The sequence below is a fragment of the Monodelphis domestica genome, chromosome 1 (genome assembly GCF_027887165.1).
Source record: "Monodelphis domestica isolate mMonDom1 chromosome 1, mMonDom1.pri, whole genome shotgun sequence".
Taxonomy (NCBI): domain Eukaryota; kingdom Metazoa; phylum Chordata; class Mammalia; order Didelphimorphia; family Didelphidae; genus Monodelphis; species Monodelphis domestica.
The window spans coordinates 464597721-464618408 of record NC_077227.1 but is presented as its reverse complement, the minus strand read 5'-3'; the positions used below and the strand labels follow the sequence as shown (position 1 = coordinate 464618408).

Here is a 20688-nt window from a genome sequence, read left to right as displayed (position 1 = left end):
CTCTCTCTCTCTCTCTCTCTCTCTCTCTCTCTCTCTCTCTCTCTCTCTCTCCCCTCTCTCTCCCCCCTCTGACTCTCTCTCCCCCTTCTTCCTCCTCCCCCTCTCTCTTCTTTTCTCTCGTCCCTCTCGCTCGTCGCCCCCCTCTGCCCTCTCTCGTCCCCCCTCTTCTCTCTCTCCCTCGCCTCTCTCCTCGCTTTCTCTCTATATGGAAAGGAGAGCCTGGTCTTGGGAGAATAAGGTTTGACAGGGGAGGGAAGTGGAGGAAGAAGAAGAAATAAGAAAGCAGAAGTGATTGGGAGGAGATCATGTCATTGAGGCCATGGTTGTTATCAAGGGAATAAGTAGGAGTTACCAATTAAGGGCTCATATTGGCTTGGACCGGAGGATAGCAGTAGGGGCAAAGGGTTGTGGGGATCCTGTGCATCAGAGGAATTCAGAGTTAGAAGTCCATTTAGTCTGGGCAATTCTTAACCTTGAATGTCAGGAACCCCCTTTGGCAGTTTGGTGAAGCCTATGAACCCCTTACATAAATTTGTTTTTAAATGAAGAAAATAAATTTACAGAGGAAGACAATTGCATTTACATGGAATTATCAGAATTTGAAACAAGAAAAGCTAATCATATTCTTGGCTCCTTAGCTAAGAACCCATGGTGAATCTTTGTCTCTGATTTTGTAGATGAGGAATCTATAGGCCACGTTGATTCCTTCCCTACTCAGGCTGGAATTCTCAGAGTATTAAGCCTGACTCTACTCCACTCCAAGGCCCACAGGACCACAGGTTCTGAACTGAAAAGGACATTAGCCAATATCTCTTTAGTGCAATCCCTTCATTTTAGAGATGAGGAAACCATGCCCCAAAAGAGCGGGCAGCTTGATGAAGCCAAGCCCAAGGATGAATTGCTTGCCCGGAGCATCTAAGGTCTCTGCCTTTTGATGAAATAAGTCATCATACAGATATAGACTCCCAACTTATTTTTTTTACTTTTTTTTTTTCAAAAGCATCATCGTATACAGCTCCCTGACCCTTATTACAAACCTCTTCCCAGTTCATTAAGTCATTTCTGCTTGCTATAGAAAGGACTTGAATGTCACAGGCATGTGTTAATTGTGTATTTTCTGCCTTCTTGGTAGGGTTCCACCATCAGCCAGGATTTGACTTAAAACTAACGATGGTAATTATCATTGACATTTATGAGTTTCTTTAAGGTTCGCAAGTCATTTTATATACTCATCTCATCTAAACCCCAAAAGAACCTGGTCAGAAATACTACAAATATTTCTGTTTGGCCATTTCTTGGCCAGTCATGAGTAATTTCATTGGTCAAAGAGAGTTCTGGTGAGGAACTTCCTTTACCAACCCAGATCCACCATCTTCTCTACAATGAGAGTCTTGGAGAGTTGTCTAGGACAGGAGAGATGGTGTTCTGTTATCTCCAGTTTACAGCTGGGGAAAGCTGAAAGCGAAGCTGGACGTTGTTCAAGGTCACACAGTCAGTGTCTCTTTTCTCCTGCTTCCAAGTCGTTGTGGCTTCTGCCTCTATCTTCACTAACACTTCCACAACTGATGCCTTTCTTCACTCGTACAGCTACCACCCCAGTTCAAGTCCTCGTCACCCCCCTTTCCTAGACTATTGCAACCCACGTCACTTACCAACTGGTCTCCCTGGCTCCATTCTCTCCCCACTCTAATCCATCTCTTACAGCCACCAAAGTGGATTTTTCTAAAGCATAGATCTGACCATGTCTCTCCCTCCTCCCCTGACCACTCAATAAACTCCAGGGTCTCCCTATTCCCTCCTGGTTCATATATAAAGTTCTCTGTTGGGCTTTGAAACTTTCTGGAACTCTTTTCTTCCCCATAGTTCTAGTCTTTCTACAATAATTCTCCTCTATGAATATGAGAAGTCTAGCAGCACTGCATATGTGTCATCAATCTCCATTAGTACTGTATCTAAACTCATAGCTTCCTTGACTTCCTTCAAGACTGAATCCTATTGTACAAAGATATTCATAGCTGCGCTCTTTGTGGTGGCCCAAAACTGGAAAACGAGGGGAAGCCATCATTGGGGGAATGGCTGAAACAACTGTGGTATATGTTGGTGATGGAATACTATTGTGCTCAAAGGATAATAAAGTGGAGAGTTCCATTGGAGACTGGAACAACCTCCAGGAAGTGATGCAGAGCGAGAGGACAGAACCAGGAGAACATTGTACACAGAGACTAATACACTGTGGTATAATCGAACGTAATGGACTTCTCCATTAGGGGCGGTGTAATGTCCCTGAACAACTTGCAGGGATCCAGGAGAAAAAAACACCATTCATAAGCAAAGGATAAACTATGGGAGTGGAAACACCGAGAAAAAGCAACTGCCTGAATACAGAGGTTGAGGGACATGACAGAGGATAGACTTTAAATGAACACTCTAATGCAAATACTATCAACAAAGCAATGGGTTCAAATCAAGAAAACATCTAATGCCAGTGGACTTTACGCGTCGGCTATGGGGGGTGGGGGGAGGAAAAGAAAATGATCTATGTCTTTAACGAATAATGCTTGGAAATGATCAAATAAAATATATTAACAAAAAAAAAAAGACTGAATCCTAGGGACAGCTAGGTGGCTCGGTGGACAGAGCCAGGCCTGGACCCAGGAGGTCCTGTGTTCGAATTTGGTCTCAGATACTTCCTAGTTGTATGACTCTGAGCAAGGGTCACTTAACGCCAACCACCTAGCCCTTACTGCTCTTCTGCCTTGAAATGGATGGGTCTGTTTCTCTTTTTGGTACTGATTCTAAGACAGAAGGTAGGGGTTAAAAAGAAAAATGAAAGGCTGAATCCTAGCTTCTGTAGGAGGCCTTTCCCAGTCTCTGTCGCCACTGGTGCCTTCCCTTCTGAGATCAGCCTCCACCGATTCCACATATATCTTGTTCATGCCCGTCCACTTGCATTTTGTTCCTCCCAAAATGGGAGCTCCTTGAGGACAAGGCCTGGTTTTAGTTTTCTCCATCTGCCCAATCCCTTAACACTGTGCCTGGTACACAGAAGAGCTTCATAAAGGCTCCCAGGGCAGCCCTCACAAAGTCCTGAGTTCATATTCTACCTCTGACACTTACGGCTTGTGTGACATAGTTTGTGTGAGCCCTGGTTCCTTCATCAGCATCTACCTCCGGGAACTCTTATCAGATTGAAAAGAGACATTTTTGAACTTCAAGGCCGCCCAATACACTCGATGTTATCCTTCCTAACAAAAGCCTCGTTGACAGCCGTGCTAATAACCAGGTGCAGTAATCCAAGAAAGTTGGTTTTTAGCCAACAGCTTGTCTCCTTGCCCACCATCCCCCCAGCTCCCCGCTTGCAAAAGCAGCTGGCCAACTTTCTCAGCTTTTCCCAATTCGCTGGGCCTGAACTCTCGCCCTCTTCCTACGCCGCCCTCGCCGCGGTGTCTTCAGACGAGGCCGGTCTCAAAGATGTTGCCATGGAACACAATGGAGAAGCTGGCTGCCTTCTTCCACTTCCTCCTCCCTTTCTTCCACATGGTTGTGTGCGTCCCCTAAATGCTAAGCACGGTGCTGAATAACCTCCTTCACTGAGGTTAAATCAGCAGGGGAAGAGAAAGAATCGGCGTCTTATTGCCTTTGGACGAACGAGGGAAATGGGAAAAAAGAAAAATGTTCGAGCCGGTACATGTCTACTTCCCTTTCTCAAGTAAGCTATTATCTTCCAAGTGACCGACACCGAGTCTGAAGATGGGGCAAGTTCTCCTTGAACTCTCCAGCAGACTCGGGCTTCACTCTGATTTCTCCTCCCTCCTTCGGAACGAGCTCTGAGCCTGGACTCTTGGTTTTGTCCAGCGTGTCATAGCCTCCTCCGGCCGGAAGAATAGAGAACAAAAACTAGACGCCCCACAACCCCCAGTTCTGTTCAGTGCTACTCTCCGGCAGAGCATCACAGTCCTCCGTCTGGAAAGGAGCTCAGAGGCCATCTAGGTGCCAACTCTGCTTCTCCCTTACAGAGGAGGAAGTTGAGTCCCAAAGGGACAGAAAGGACTTGACCAAGGTCATGCGGTGTGAGTTAGAGATACAGGGACAAAGATATTTGAAGAGATGTCATGGAAAGACGTTTTTCTGTTTGCTAGGAATGATTGTAATCATCCTAGGACCCTGGGACAAGTGCGTCAGAAGTCTGCTGGTCTGTCTCTATCCTTCCATTTCACAGATGAAGAAGGGTTGAGTGAATTGTCCAAGGCAGAGGTAAAGAGGCAGACTGGGCATCACTCATCACAATAGTAATGGCTCAAAGGGGCTCTAGGGATAAAGTGCTATACCTGGTGTAGGGAGGACCTGGGTTCAAATCTGCCTCGCTGGGTGACCCCATTTGCCTAATTCTTGCCTTCTGTCCTAGAGTTGTCACTAGGACAGAAAGTAAGACTTTTAATAGTAGTAAAGGCTTACTTATAGAGCTATAGGATTATTTTCTTGCTGGGATTTCATTGGTTGGGTGAACTCCAGGGATGGAAACTCTTTCCATTTATACCAATCAGGCAAAACTTGCTCTTTTTTTTGTTTTTTAACCCTTGCTTTCCATCTTGGAATCTATATGGGTTCCAAGGCAGAAGAGTGTAAGGGTTAGGCAATTCCCTCAACATTTATAAATCACCACATGAGTTGTTTATTACACCCAGCAAGGAATTATGGACAGAACCCCAGAATGATCAGTGAGGGACCTTTACTCAGATTTTAGTCCCGCCGTTAATTTGTCATGGAAATTTAAGCAAGTCCTTTTCAGTATTTAGGTCTCAGTTTCTCTTGCTGTAACATGGGCATAAAAATGCTTATCCCAGAGAGGAGAAGGGATGTAACCAAAGTCACACTGTGAGTTAGCAACAAAGCCTCCTTCCTTGGAAAGTTGTGAGACTTCAATGATTTAATAAATGTGAAAACACTTTGAAAAGTTCAGAGGGCTAGACAGGAGGTCTTGTTCAAATCTGGCCTCAGAAACTTCCTATCTGTGTGTCCCTGGACAAATCAGTAAACCTCAATTGCTTAGTCCTTACCACTCTTCTGCCTTGGAACTGATTCTTCATAATGATTCTAAGGAAGAAAGTAAAGGGGGGGGGGGGGCAGCTGGGTGGCTCAGTGGATTGAGAGCCAGGCCTAGAGACGGGAGGTCCTAGGTTCAAATCTGGCCTCAGACACTTCCCAGCTGTGACCCTGGGCAAGTCACTTGACCCCCATTGCCTAGCCCTGACCACTCTTCTGCCTTGGAGCCAATACACAGTATTGACTCCAAGATGGAAGGTGAGGGTTTTAAAAAATAATAAATAAATAAATAAATAAGGAACTCAATCTGAGTTTTTTCCTGCTGTCTCATACTGTCCTTAGTAAAGGGACTCAAAAGCACTGGAAATTTCATATGGACATATTTCAACATGTTGATTTTCCTGGTAGAATGTAAGTTCCTTGAGGGCAGAGACTTTTCCTTTTGCCTTCCTGCCTGCTCTCTTCCCAAGCTGACTGGGTCTCCTTCCTTCCCTCCTCACTATGGTGCTGCTGTAGCTGCTCTCAGAGAGTCAAAGCAACATGGCCCACCTGGTGAGCTCCGTCAGCGACGTCCTGGACACTCTGCAGAAAGATCGAGGGGCCGGACGTCCTCGAATCAAGGCCGACCTGCAAAAAGTTCCCTCCAGAGGGGCCAGACCACGGGGCTGCTCGAATGGTGAGTGAGCTGATTCTGTCGGTGCCCATCAGGCCTCCTTTCCCCAATCTCTACCCCACATTGGGCCGGGAGCCAATGAAGGAGGGACTGTCTTTTTGTCCTTCTGTGTATGCCTGGCATTTAATAAATGTTGACTGACTACCTATTCTGTTTTTAAAATTATTATAAAGACATTTTATCTTACCAATTACATGGAATAACAAATTTCTACATAATTTTACCAAGTTACATGATCCAAATTGTCTCCCTTCTTCCCTTCCCTCCCTGTTCCCAGGGCTGGCAAACAATTTGATCGGGGTTATACCTGTATTATCATGCAAAGGTTATTTCCACATTTTTCATTTTTGTACGTGAGTAATCTTCTAAAACCAAAACCCCAAAGCCAAAACCCAAATAATCAAGTGAAAAATCACATAAGTTGATCTATATTCCAACTCCAACAGTTCTTTCTCTGAAGGTGGAGAGCATCCTTTGTCCTAAGTAATTGTACTGGATCATTGAGAGCAGCTGAATGACTGCCCATTCTTAGGGCTTCATGTCTGCGCCCAAGATTACTCAGTCTTGTCATCTTGGTCTTACACACACACACACACACACACACACACACACACACACACACACACACACACACACACCTGCCCCAAACCCCAGGACTGAAAGACTGACCCACAGGCAAATGGAAGCACAGACCCTAACGAGGTTTAGTTGCCTGCTAGAAAACAGAAAGGACTAGACAGGAATCTATGTCATAAAATTTCATCACTTGCCCAGCCATTTGTCTCCCTATCCTAATGCTTCTGGCTGTATCTCCCCTTTCAGGTTCCCGCCCAAGAGATTGTCTGGACATCTATGCCAGCGGCCAGCAAGAAGATGGGATTTATTCTGTTTTCCCCACTCATTACCCTTCAGGCTTCCAGGTGTACTGCGACATGAGTACTGACGGAGGGGGATGGACGGTGAGTCCCCCTGCCCCACAGGCAAACTCTTCCAGACATAAACACTCTCTGTGGTCCATGAAGTGTCTGGGATATGACTAAGGAAGGCTTGCAGATAAATTCACAACATGCTAGCCTACAGCCTTCTTTGACCAGCCCATCCTCCCTAAGGTAGTAAAAACAAGTATAACCCATGGGTCAGAGACAAGAATCAATGTCCTTTTTACTCCCCAGGCATAACAAATTACTTGCCTTCAGTGGGTGGCTATTATTGTTAGGGAGATGAGCCTGTACTTGTCTGTTTTCCAGATGCTCAGTAGAGGAAAAGAAGATCAATATGCTTCCTAGCATATTGGATTGTCAGTCAGTAATAAATAAACATTTATTAAGTGCCTATTATGTGCCAGGTCCTGTGCAAAGAAAGGTGAAAAGACAGACTCTGTTGTCAAATAGCTCATTGTCTAATGGGAGAGACAACATACAAACAACTTTATACAAACAAACTAAACAGAACAAATTGGAGAAAATCAATAAAGGAAAGGCCCTAGAATTAAGAAGGATCCAGAAAGACTTCTTGTAGAAGGTGGGGTGTTAGACTGGACTTGAAGGAATCTAGGGAAGCTGGGAGGTGAAGATGAGGAGGGAGAACATTCCTGGTAGAGGGAATATCCAGGGGAAATGTCTTGAGTCAAGCACTGGGGTATCATGTTCAAAGAACAGCAAGGGAGCCAATATTACTAGATCTCAAGATGTGGCATTAGAAGGTCTACAGTGATGGTGAACCTTTTAGAGAGCGAGTGCCCAAACTGCCTCCCTCAAGCCACGTGTGAGCCCCCGCCTTACCTCAGACAGGGAAGGGAGGAAGCACTCCTACTGGGTTGCTGGGCAGAGGGGCGGGTGATGGGAGAAATGTCCCAGGTGTGGTGGAGAGCGGGAGGAGAGCAGCCTCCTGGAACATGCGTGCCATAGGTTTGCCAACAAAGGTATAAGAAGACTGTAAAGGTGATGGGGCAGCTTATGAAGAATTTTACATTTTAAACAGAGGATTTGATTTTTGGTCTTGGAGGTAATAAGGAGCCATTGAAGTTTATTAAGTTAGGATGGGGGTGGGGTAACATGATCAGATCTATGCTTTAGGAAGATCACTTTGACAACTGAGTGAAGGATGGATTGGAATGGGCAAAGATTTGTGGTAGGGAAACCTACCAGCAGGTTATTGCAATAGTCCAGGCTCAAGGTGAAGAAGTCCTGCATTAGGGTGATGGCAGAGTCAAAGGAGAGATGAGAGATATGTGAGAGATGTTACCGAGGGAGAATCAACAGGACTTGGCAATTGATGAAATATGGGCTGTGAAAGAACAAAGATATAACACCTGAGTTGTGAGGCAAAGGGACTGGGGGGAGAGCACCCTCAACTATAAAAGGGAGCCAGGAAGAGGAGGTCTGTGGGGCTAGGGTTTGGAGAGAAGGAATAGAATGAATTCTGTTTTAAACATGTTGAGTTTGGATTTTTCTAAAACCCTTATCTCCTGTCTTAGACCCAATACTGTGTATCGGTTCCAAAGCAAGAAGACTGGGAAGGGCTAGGCAATGGGGGTTAAGTGACTTGCCCAGGGTCACACAGATAGGAAGTGTCTGAGGCCACATTTGAACCGAGGATCTCCCTTCTCTAGGACATATTAAATTTTAAATGTCTGCAAGATATTCTGTTAGAGATATCCAATAGGCAGTTGGAGATGTAAGGCTAGAGATCAACAAAGAAAGAAATTACAGCAAGCTAAGTAGATTTGGGAATCATCAATGTGGAGATGAGAATGGAATCACCTGATGATTCAATGAGCTCATGAGATCACCGGATGAAATAGTATAGAGAAGGAAGAAAATAGGATCTAGGAGCAAGTCGTGTGGGACACCGTGGTCGGGGGGGTGACAGCAAAGGGGATGGAGAGAGCAGTCCGTTAAGAAAAGAACTAAAAGCAATCAGTGTCATGAAAACCTAAAGAGGAGAGAGTGACTGACAGTGTCCTAGGCTGCAGAGAGCTCAAGGAGGGAGAAAAGTCCATTAGATTTGGCAACTAAGGGATCATAAGGAACTAGAGAGAGACGTTTGGGTTGGATGATTAAGTCAGATTGAGGAGAGTTGAGAAAAGAGCAAGAGTAAAGGCAACGGCAGGACCTATCGTAGACAGCCTTCTCAAAGAGTTCAGCCACAAAAAGGCAAAAAGAAGTGGAAGGATAGCCAGGAGGAATGGACGGGGAAGAAATGGCATGTCTGTAAGCAGGAGGGAAGCAGCCAGTAGACCGAGAGATTGAAAATTAGTGAGAAAATAGGGATGGCCAAGGGGGGCAATCTCCTGGAGAAGGCAAGGCAGAATGGGATCACTTGTGCAGGTGGAGGGGTTGGCATGGGGAAAATCAACCCGTGTGAGAGGTTGTGAGACAAGGGTAAAAGAGGAGACAGAGGCGGAAGGTGTCTAAATGATAGGGGACGAAAAGGAGAGAAGAGGGAGCTGTCAGCAAACGCCTCCAGTTCTATCAGTAAAACGAGGTGAGGTTCTCAGCTGAGAAGGTATGGGGAGAGAGGACCATGGGAGATTTGAGGAGGGGTGATAAGGTTAGAAGAGCCACTATGGATAGCGGGATATTGAATTGATTAGGGAGCTGTAAAGGATTGCCTCGCAGCAGTGAGGGCTCTGTTGAGATTATGGAATATAAATTTGTAGTGCATCCAGTCAGAATGATTGGGTGATTCTAGTTTCTGTTCTGACCCTGACAGCCAATATGACTGTGGGTAAGTCATTTCCTCTCTCTTGAACTTCATCAACTGTAAAATGAGGGAGGAGTAGAGTAGGTGATATTTAAGGTCCCTTCTACCTCTAAATTCTAGGAGATGTTTTTCTTCCCCTCTCTGTCTTTTTCTGTCTCTCTGTCTCTGTCTCTCTGTCTCTCTCTCACCTCCCTTTTATTTTTAGGAGTAGCTATGCACCTCACTCAGTGGATTGAGAGCCAGGCCTAGAGACAGGAGGTCCTGGGTTCAAATCCAGCCTCAGACCTTCCCAGCTGTGTGACCCTGGGTAAGTCACTTGACCCCCATTGCCTAGCCCTTACCACTCTTCTGCCTTGGAGCCAATGCACAGGCCTGATTCTAAGACAGAAGGTAAGGGTTAAAAAAAAAAAACCACTTGCCTTCTATCTTAGTAGCAATTCTAAGACAAGAGAGTCACAAGGGCTAGGCAATCAGGGTTAAGCGACTTGCTCAGGGTCATACAACTAAGAAGTGTCTGTGGCCAGATTTGAACTCTAGGAGGCCTTTCCATGGTCTGGGGCCTGGAGCCCTTCCAAAAATGTGTTCCCTCTCTTCCCACCAATCTAAACCTATCCACAACAGAGTATCAAGCACCTTCAGGAAGCAAGGCCCAGGCCATAGCTTCTACAAAGGGAAAACAAATGGATTTACAGGATCCTAGGAGCCAAAGGAGATCTTGGGGCTCACTGTATCCAAACCCTTCAGATGAAGAAACTGAGGCTAAGAGAAGGGAAGTAACTTGCTCCTGTTGGATAGTTAGTAAGTAGCAACATCAGGATTCGAACACAGGACTTTTAACTCCAAATTTAGTATTCTCTTCTATCTACTTTCCTGACTCCCAGCGTCTAAGGTGGCCCAAAGTTAGTACCATTGAGTTCCTAGTAACCTGTGATAATAGATTCCACAGTATAAACAAACCTTACTCTCTCTGTCTTTAAAATTCTCATGAGCATCCTTGACTGTATATCCTGGTATTTTCCTGATGAGAGGTTACTTCTGATTTCCTCAGGGCTGGAGGGGTTGTGGGGGAAGATGGAGAAAGAGAGACAATCAAGAGGAGGGAAAGTGCCAGCCACTAATGGACTGTGTATGGGTGTTTTGCTCAAGAGGTTAGTTGCTGATAAGGGCTATGGGGCAGGACGACAGGTTAAAAGACCAGGTAGGTCAATTAAAGCCTGAATTTTAAAAGGACTTTTTAAAAGAATTTTCTGTATTTTAATTTTTTTAATTTATAATTTTAAAATAATTTTGCTACAATTTCTCTCAATGATGCAAATGTACTTTAAATACAAGTCATTATTAGCAGATATAATTCTACTTAAAATTTTTTTTAAACCCTTACCTTCTGTCTTAAAATCAATACTGTGTTATTCACATCAAATCAATATATTTTTCATCATCATCATCATCATCAAAACATATATCAAATCAATACAGATTTGAACCTAGGGTCTCTCATCTCTAGGCCTGGTTCTCAATCCACTCGACCATTCAGCTGCCCCCTATAATTCTATTTTAAAATAAAAATTTTACTCTTACTCTCTCTCTAGTGTCTACAAATATACCATGTCAACTGACACAACTGTCCCTTTTCAACTAGGATACTCAGTAAGGCATGGAAAGGGACATTCGAGATATGGATAGGTGGCTCAATAGATAGAGAGCCACGCCTGGAAACGGGAAATCCTGGGTGCAAAGATGGCCTCAGACATTTTCTAGCTGTATGACCCTGGGCAAGTCACTTAATGCCCAGTGCCTAGCCCTTACTGCTCTTCTACCTTGGAGTCAATATAAATTGGAATATTTGGAACCTGTATTGATTCTATGACCAAAGGTAAAGGTTAGAAGGGGAAGGAAAGGGGAAGGAAAGGGGAAGAAAAGGGAAAAAGAAAGAAAAGAGAAAGGAAAAAGAAAGGAAAGAGAAAGGAAAGGAAAGGAAAGGAAAGGAAAGGAAAGGAAAGGAAAGGAAAGGAAAGGAAAGGAAAGGAAAGGAAAGGAAAGGAAAGGAAAGGAAAGGAAAGGAAAGGAAAGGAAAGGAAAGGAAAGGAAAGGGAAAAAAAGATATATGATGGCAGCAACCAGCTTGAATGTCTGTTGGATACAACCCTGAGATTTATTGGTAGATTGTGATTGGGAAACCACATTTTAGAAGGAATGGGGACAACCACCACCTTATAAAAGACCAATCTCCAGAGCTGATTGGCTCCTGAACCTCAGAGAGAGTCCCCTTCCCCTTGCACCCTCAAGGCAGGGAATAGAGAAGGATATGACTTAGCTGCACATTGATGATGGAAAAATGAATAGCTTGAACCAGAAGCTTCTCTAGCCTTCTAAGTAGAATATGGCTCCAAATTTGGGTCAAGTAATTAGGCTCATTTGCCCAGCCTTGCCATGAGTGCCAGGATATGCTGGGCAAAGGGCAGGCTTTGATGCCTAGGAAAGATATCTGTGATAGATGAAGTGAGCCACCAACCACAATACATCTTTCCTCACAGAGGAAGTTGATGTTGACTATTTTTAAAGTATTGATTTCCAAGCCAAGAGATGTCTAGGGAGAAGGTTGGCTTCAAATAAAATAAGGGACCGAAAAGAAGAAGGAAGAGGTTTCGTCAGGGGGATGAGAGAGTGGCTGGGGGAGGGATGGTGACTAGTTAGTGAAAATTGAAAGGAGGAGAGTGTTCCTGTGCCATCTCCAGAAAAGGAAGGGGCCAGGGTAGGGAGAAGTAGAGTTTGATATAAGGCAGGTCATTAGGAGCTAGTGATACAGGATCTTAGACTTCTCAGAAGAGTTAAAAGACAAACACGTCGCCAATCATGTCTTCAGGCTCCAAAGGAGAGATTCTGAATGCACTCAGTACGCGTCTGGAGGTTGAAAGCTCTTTTGTTCTCTGTGTCCACAGAGGAACTGAATTATGGCATATCTCTGCCTTCAGAGATTCCTAGGAGTGAGGAATAGAGGAAAAAACTGCTGTTGTAGCCCAGAAATCAGAGTTAAGGGTTAGGACAGTCTTAATAAAAGACTGAGACACCAGGAGAAGCGATGGCTCTTCTCTCTATTGGACTTGGGACTAATCTCAGGGGAAGTCAATCAGGATTTGGGCTGGAAGGCGGGTAATTTCAACTGAGTTAGGATCAGGGAAGGTTCCAAGGGATGTCAATAAGGAGCTCTGATATGACACCAATCTTCCACTCAGGGGCAGGGTTCGGGGGCTCTGGCATGAAAACCTCCGAGAAAGCAGTTATCATGTGAATAGGACCAGCCACAGCAAATAAACATTAATATCCATTCAGGCTTCCATCAAAACCAATCTCTCTCAAGGTACCTACAGGCATCTGTTAAGATCAGTGCCCTGCCAAAGCAAATCGCTTAGAAACTCAATTGCTGTTTGGGCGAGAGACAGAAGCCCCTCCTGCCACCAGTTACCATCCATTCTCATTATGGCTCATGTCCAAACTGCCTGTCCTCAAATTTCACCTCCTGATTGCCCTCCCAAGCAGACCAACCAGGCTGGAGCGGTAGCTTCCCCAGAGAGACAGACTGGAGCATCTTAACCAGAATCTCACACCCAGGCGAAAGCAGAGAAAGAGGGGACTGGAAGAGAGCTTTGGGCCAAAGCCTGGAGTACTGCATGGAAGTAGAGGAGCCCAGCTTGATCCCAGCTGCTTTCTAGCTCCCCAAACAGAGGTTCCAGGTCAGACTGGGGTTGATGACCAGGACTCAGTGGTGTTTCTCATAGTAGGACCCAGCAACTGGGAAAGCGTCCTGAATGCCTCAGACAAGACCTGAGCTTCAGGTGAGAACCGAAAGCCCTCCAATACAGGGACCTCTTAGGATTGTTGGGGGTTTTCTTACCTTTTTTTTTAACTCACCCTGAACAATCCCCAGATCCTAGGGTGGCATCCAGGCAAGTGACAGCACTCACAGGAAGGAATCTCTTCATTTCTGATCTGGGTAGGATCATAGACTCACAGAATCTCAGAACTGGAGGCAGACCTCCATTCAATCCAATACCTAAGCAGGAATCTCTGACCTAGCACCCCAACAAGTTGTCATCAGCTTTTACTTGAAGACCTTCTGTGACAGGGAACTCACTACCTTTCAAGGCAGTTGTAATTAAAATTGATTTTCCTAATATTGATCATTAATCTAGTTCCCTCTAACTTCCATCCTCTGAAGAGCAAGCAAAACAAATCAAAGCCCTTTCCCTCCTTATAGCTTCTTCAACCCTAAAATTCCTGATCTAAAAAATAAAAGGGTTGCACAAAATGACTTTCCAGCTAAAAAGTCTATGATCATGCAAACTCTTAAATATGTGGATATTTATGTATACATATAAATATGGATTAAAGATGTGGATATTTAGATAAGAGTGGGTGGGGCAGAGAGAAGAAAGGAGTCAGAGGATCTGGGTTCCAATCTTGCCTCTGCTTCTTACTAGTTGAGTGACCTCAAGCAAGTCATTTTACAAAAGATTTCTCTGTAAAATGAGGGGTTTGGACTAGTTACTTCTAAGATACCTTCCAGTTATGTTTTTTTTTTTTTATAATCCTTACCTTCAATCTTAGAATCAATACTATGTATTGGCTCCAAGGCAGAAGAGTGGTAAGGGTGAGGCAATGGGGGTTAAGTAACTTGCCCAGGGTCACACAGCTGGGAAGTGCCTGAGGTCAGATTTGAATTCAGGACCTCCCATCTCTAGGTCTAGCTCTTGATTCACTGGGTTACCTAGCTGCTCTCTCCAGTTCTAAATATATAATCCCATGACCATTTCCCTCTACCCTTTCCCTTTCCCCAAATTCCTTAAACTGATTCTTTTTCTTTTTAAATCCTTACCTTACACAGTATTGATTCTAAGGCAGAAGAGCAGTAAGGGCTAGGGAATGGGGGTTAAATGACTTGCCCAGGGTCACACCCCTAGGAAGTGTCTGAGGCCTGATTTGAACCCAGGACCTCCTAACTCTAGGCCTGGCTCTCAATCCATTGAGCCACCCAGCTTCTCCCCACCCCCACCCCCTTTAAACTGATTCTTATAGGACCATGTTGGCAAACCTATGACACGAATGCTGGAGGGGACCGCTTCCCTCCCCCTCTCCATCCATGCCTGAGGACATTCCTCACATGACTCATCCCTCTGTCCAGCAGCCCAATGGGAGTGCTTCTTCCCTCCCCTGTGTTACAGGAGATGGGAGGTTCTGGGTTCAAATTTGGCTTCAGATACTTCTAGCTGTGTGACCATGGGCACATCACTTAACCCTCCATTGCCTAGTCCTTACTGTTCTTCTGCCTTGCTTAGTATCAATTCTAAGACAGAAAGGGTTAAAAAAAATCCCTACAAATTCATGGACCCATTGACATCTATCCACGGAGAAATCATCATGGGTTGGAATGGTCAGGGAAGGCTGGGAGGCCAAGTCAGTCCTCTTCAGTCCCTTCTGCTGAATGACAGGAGCTGCCAACTCTTCTAAGTTTCCAGCAAAATTCAGAGGTTGCTTCAATGTGGGGAGGGGAAGTGGCCTGGGAGGAATGGGGAAGGGAAGTGGCCCAGCAAGGGAAGGGTTAACTTGATGCTGAGAAACATCAACATCTAAGGAGGGATATTTAAAGAAAGCCAGCTTGCTAGTCCTGGATGTGCTGGGAACACTTAGCACATCCTGATAGAAGTCCCCAAAGAAAAGGATCTGGCGGCTGGGCTCCATTAGGGCTGACAAGCCCAGGGGCAGCTTCTCTAAAGGACTCTTTATCTGTGCAAGAACAGTGCAGGCAGAGGGCTCCTCCTGCAACCCCCTCCCCAAAGAAGGGGAAGCAGAGCATAAAGGGTGCTGGAGGGGAACTCAGAAGGTGCTGGGACCTTGTCCTGGCCCCCGACCAGTCCCGTTTTGCAGCCTCTTGCTTGAAGAAGGTCCTAGAGAGGGGGCAGCTGGGTGGCTCAGTGGATGGAGAGCCAGGCCTAGAGATAGGAGGTCCTGGTTTGATTTTGGCCTCAGATACTTCCTAGCTGTGTGACCCTAGGCAAGTCACTTAACCCCCATTGCCTAGCCCTTACCTCTCTTCTACTTTAGGACCAATACATAGTATTGATTCTAAGAGAGAAAGTAAGGGTTAAAAAAAAAATCCTAGGGAAGTAAAGTCTTTTCTCCAGAAGAGGTTTCAAGTTCTAGCTGGACTTGTGCTACTTTCTCATGGCCCCTGATCTCTGCTGCTCCTAGGGAGACCCAGGCCAGTGGGTCACTTGAGTTTGGGAGTTATAAGCTGGATTGTTGCTGTTTAGTCATTTCAGATAAATCCAACTCTTGATGCTCCCATTTGAGGTTTTCTTGGCAAAGTTACTGGGGCAATTTGCCATTTCCATCTCTAGCTCATTTTACAGATGAGGAAACTTAAGACCAACAGGGTTAAGTGACTTGCCCAGGGTCACACAGCTAGTTAGGTGTCTGAGGTTGGATTCGAACTCCGGTTTTCCTGACTTCAGGCCTGGTGCTCTAACTACTGCACTACCTAGAAGATTTGAGTATAAATCCAGTCTGAGATACTTTCTAACTATGTGACCCTAGATAAGTCATTTAATTCCAACTTGCTTCAATTACCTCATCTGTCAAATGAGAATAATAATAGTATCTTCTTCCCAGGGTTGTTGTGAGGGTATTTTAAAACACAGTACCTGACATAATAAATATTCTATGTTGTTAAATCATTTCAGTCTTGTCCAGATTTTCATGACCCCTTTTGGGGTTTTCTTGGCAAAGATATTGGAGTGGTTTGCCATTTCCTTCTTCAGCTCATTTTACAGATGAGGAAACTGAGACCAAAAGGGCTAAATGATTTGCCTCAGGTGACACAAACTAGTAAATATCTGAGACTAGATTTGAACTCAGCTCTTCCTAACTCCAGGCACAGTTCTCTATCTTCTCCACCCCCTGCTGCCAAGTATAATATAAATGTTAGCTAGTTATAATAGTAGTAGGTCTAAAGCCAAAGAGTATCCTTACCAAGTCCAGTACCAATATGGCGGTGAGTCCCCTCCAGTGGGGAGTCACTAGGCTGCTGCCTGGGGAAGGGCAAAGCTGGCCCAGGTCAGAAAAATGGTACAGATCAAAGTTTCTCCTCTGAGTAGCTCATGGTTCTGGTCAGTCCCCATCAGGTCCATGAGTGACTGTTCCACTTTCAACCAGAGCAAGAGAGGGAAGCTGTCCCTAAGGGATCAAGGCACCAGAACACCTCCTGTTTGTTTTATTTCTTTCTCAGGTAAAAATTAATATCCCTAAAGTGATAAGTCTGAAAGGGGCCTCCAAGACCAACTAGTCCAATCTTCTTATTTTATAAATGAGGAAACTGAGGCCCAGGGAAGTTAAATGACTCCCCCCCTTCCCCCCCAGGGTCACAGACCTAGTAAATGTCTGGGGTGGAATTGAAACTTGGGTCTTCTTGACTCCAGGTCCAGCACTGTCCACTTGATCACCTAGTGGCCTGAAAGAAGTTTAAGGGACTTGCCCAAGGTCACATGGACAGTGAACGGCCAAAGCCCTCTAGCTCAAAGCTAAGGGATTTGTGTTTTCTTTTTTCAATTACACGTAGTAACAAGTTTTTACAATTATCTTCTGACATTTTGCGATTCAGACTCTCTCCCTTTTCCCCTTCTGCCCTCAAAGCCAGCGCTTTTCTTCATTGTGCCCACGTCCCAGGGCAGAAAAAGAGGACGACCAGGAGTCTAAGGAAGTATGAGGAGCAGGGAAGGGCAGTTACACACTTCCTCTGTGTTACGGGAGCCCGTCCTTTCCCTCCACTTTAAATACGCATCCAATTGGGGCCAAAAAGCCAGGGTGGTCCGTCCATTCCTTATGCCCCTCCCCAGGAGCCTTCATTTTCCGGAGGGCGTCCTCCCAGGAGGCTTCACAACTGACTTCAAATTGGGAAACCTGGGAGGAGCGCGGTCATCGCTGGGGATCATGGGAAACAAGGGCCAGTTCTAAAGGTGCCTCTCACAGCAGGCTCTTGCGGGCAGAATCAATCTATCCGTAGAGCGGCTCCTCTTGCAGTCCCATCACTGCCAACTTTTTCCATCAGAGAAGTGCAGAGAAGCCAAAAAAACAACAAAGGTCCACCTTGTCAGTGAGCTGCAAGTTCTCTGAGGCATTTAATGCCACATCAGGTCAGCCGGTTCAGAATGGTTTCTAATTGGCTCTCCTGCAAGCCATTTTTTTTTTCTCCTCCTTTTCACACGCCCCCCTCCCCCCCCTCTACCTGCAGCTCTCAAAGAGGGAGGAAAAATTCTTTCCTCTTTGAACACATCAAAGAAGCAGCTTCCAAGCTGATCCCTGACTGCCCGGGGATCCGTCTTGGTGAGAGATAAGAAGCAGACTGGGCTGGACACTGAGATTGGCTTGGGCGCCCACAGGGGCTGCAGCCCCATCCCAGAAGCCCAGTTCCCGTCCCCCAGACTGCTAGGAAGCGGGAAGGAGATTGCCCAATTAGGAGGCTGAAGCTGCCTCACCCCGGCCCGCCCGGAAGAAAGACAGATTTTCCCCTTGGGTTGTGAGGTTGTGATGGAGGGCAATCCTGAGCCCCAGACCTCGTTGTCGGGGGAATGTGGCACTGCCGGGGCGGCTCTGGGTTAGAGCTGTGACTGAACACCCGGAGCCTGTTTATCATTACAAAGAATAAACATTTATTAAAATTGATAATAAGCAGCAACCACAGCCGAGCAGAAATCGATCGTGGGATGAGTGTTGTCTTCTGAAGTGGTCCCCTGGGGAGAACTTGTTCAGAAGAGAGTGCCATCGCTCTAACGGCATGGTCTAATGGAAAGAGTTCTCCATCTGGAGTCAAAGGACCTAGCTGTAAATCCCAGCTCTGGCTGCCTATTGCCCTGTGACCTACAGGTAAATCAAGGCTTAGGGGAAATCATCAAATCCTACCTGTTTAGGAGAAACTAAGCTTCCCTTCCATCTTTGAGCCTCCAGTCCTAAGCATCTTGGGATCTAGATCTTCCAGGCCCATGACTGGAAATCTTCTCCCTCGTGGACGATCTTCACCCTTTGTGGATAGCCTCAATTTTAGGGAGTTAAAAGCTAGGTGACCCGGCATTTCCTCGCTGTGTGACCCTGGGCAAGTCACTTAACCCCCCTGGCCTAGCCCTTCTCACTCTTCTGCCTTGGAACCAATATATAGTAATAATTCTAAAGACAGACAGTAAGAGGTATATATTAAAGAATAAATAAAATAAAAGCTAGGGTGAGTGCTCACTGGACAATGCAGTTGAGATAAAAAATAAAGGGTGGTAAAACCCTGAGACTAGTCTTTCTGGGTCATTTGCAAAATGGGTCTGAATTTGATAAGTCTCAAGGAATAATCATACAAAGGTATAAAGAATACTGGATTTGGATTCAGGGGATAGAGGTTCAAATACTGTCCCTGTCACCACCTGTATGACCCAAGAGAAGTTATTTCATCTTTCCAGGCTTTCCTTTCCTCATTTATTTTAAAGAATGAGAAGAGACTCACTTATTTAGAAAGTCCCTTCCAGTTTTAAATAATAATAGCAAAATTTTAAATAATAATATTTAAATAAATACTAATAGTAAATAACTATTTCACACATATACATATATAGCTATATAATTTTTTTTTAATCCTTCTCTTCCATCTTAGAATCAATATTGTGTATTGATTCCAAAGCAGAAGAGTGGTGAGGGCTAGGCAATGGGAGTTAAGAGACTTGCCCAGGGTCACACAGCTAAGAAGTATCTGAGGCCAAATTTGAACCCAGGACCTCCCTGCCTCTAGGTCTGGCTCTCAATCCATTGAGCCACCCAGCTGCCCCCGATATAACATTTATATATCATTATAAGGTTTGTAAAGCACTATGCATATATTATCCCATTTTATCTTCATAGCAACCCTGGGAGTTGGGTGCTATTATTAATGTTATTTAAAATGGGGATATATTATTAAAATATAGGGCCTGGATCTGCAAATTTACTGGTATCAGTGTAGGTCCTTGTCTTCTCTGACACTTCTAGTCTTAGAGTTATTCAGAGCACAGAAAGATTAAGAGATTTGCCCAGGATCACATAGCTAGAGTGTGTCTGCTTGTGTCTTAAACCCAGGTCTTCCTGGCTCCAAAGCAGGTTCTCTATTATTTTGGCAAACTGTTTCTCCAAATTTTGTTGTTTAGTCGTGTCTGACTCTTCGTGACCCCATTTGGTGTTTTCTTGGTAAAGATAAAGGAATGGTTTATTTCCTTCTCCAGATCACTTTACACATAAGGAAACTGAGGCAAACAGGGCAAAGTGACTTACCCAGGGTCACACAGCTCAGAAAGTGTCTGAGGCCAGATGTGAACTCAGGAAAATGAGTCTTCCTCTTTCCAAGCCTTGTGCTCTATCTACTTTGCCACCCAGTTGCCCTTCTCTAAATTTAGAATTCTACAAAATATCATGAGAGAGGAACGAGGAAATAAATATGTGTTAAGTGCCTACTATGTGCTAAGAATTGTGCTAAGCATTTTAACAAGATCTCATTGGATCCACAAATGATCGCCTCATTGCTGTGGCCAGTGGACATCCTCCTCAGGGACTCCTTTGGAAGATGACACCCATTTGGATTTACTTACCTTTGCCCAGGGACTTACCAAGTCATCTTAGAGCCATAACTGCTACTACCCCTCCCTTCCCAGAGGACGGAGCTGTGGTGGGGTAAGAGGGGGGAAGCATCTAGTTCAGGAATTCTCCAAGTATAAGCTGCAGGTTGGTATCCTATAGGAGTACTGATCTAAACATGACCATTTCTAGGCTTTTGTTGGTGGCCCAGAGGATCAAGTGCCAGCCTGGAGTCAGGAAGATTCATCTTCCTAAATTCAAATCTGGCCTCAGACATTTCCTAGCTGGGTGACCCTGGACAAGTCACTTAAGCCTGTTTGCCTCAGTTTCCTTATCTGTCAAATGAGCCAGAGAAGGAAATGGCAAACCACTCCAGTATCTTTGTCAAGAAAACCCCAAATGGGGTCATGAAGAGTCAGATGTGACAGAAAAATGGCCAAATGGCAACCTCCAAATCCAGGGAGGTGGCAATTTAGGTGTCTTCTACCTTGGTTAGACCATATCTGGGGCATTTCATTCTGGGCCCTAAATTGTAGATCGTTTGATGAGGATGAGGATGACTAGGGGTCTGATGGCTGTGGAGGTCGGGCATTCTCTACCAGGATCACTTCAAGAAACTGGCAATTCTTAGC

General features: G+C 45.1%; 1 protein-coding gene across 1 annotated transcript in view; it reads left to right on the top strand.

Annotated features, from left to right (window-relative positions):
* FIBCD1 (fibrinogen C domain containing 1) overlaps positions 1-20688 on the top strand; it is a 69346-nt gene that overhangs the window by 22386 nt on the left and 26272 nt on the right. The window contains 2 exon segments of the mRNA XM_001369791.4: positions 5560-5719; positions 6539-6675. Coding sequence (XP_001369828.2) covers positions 5560-5719; positions 6539-6675 — 297 coding nt within the window.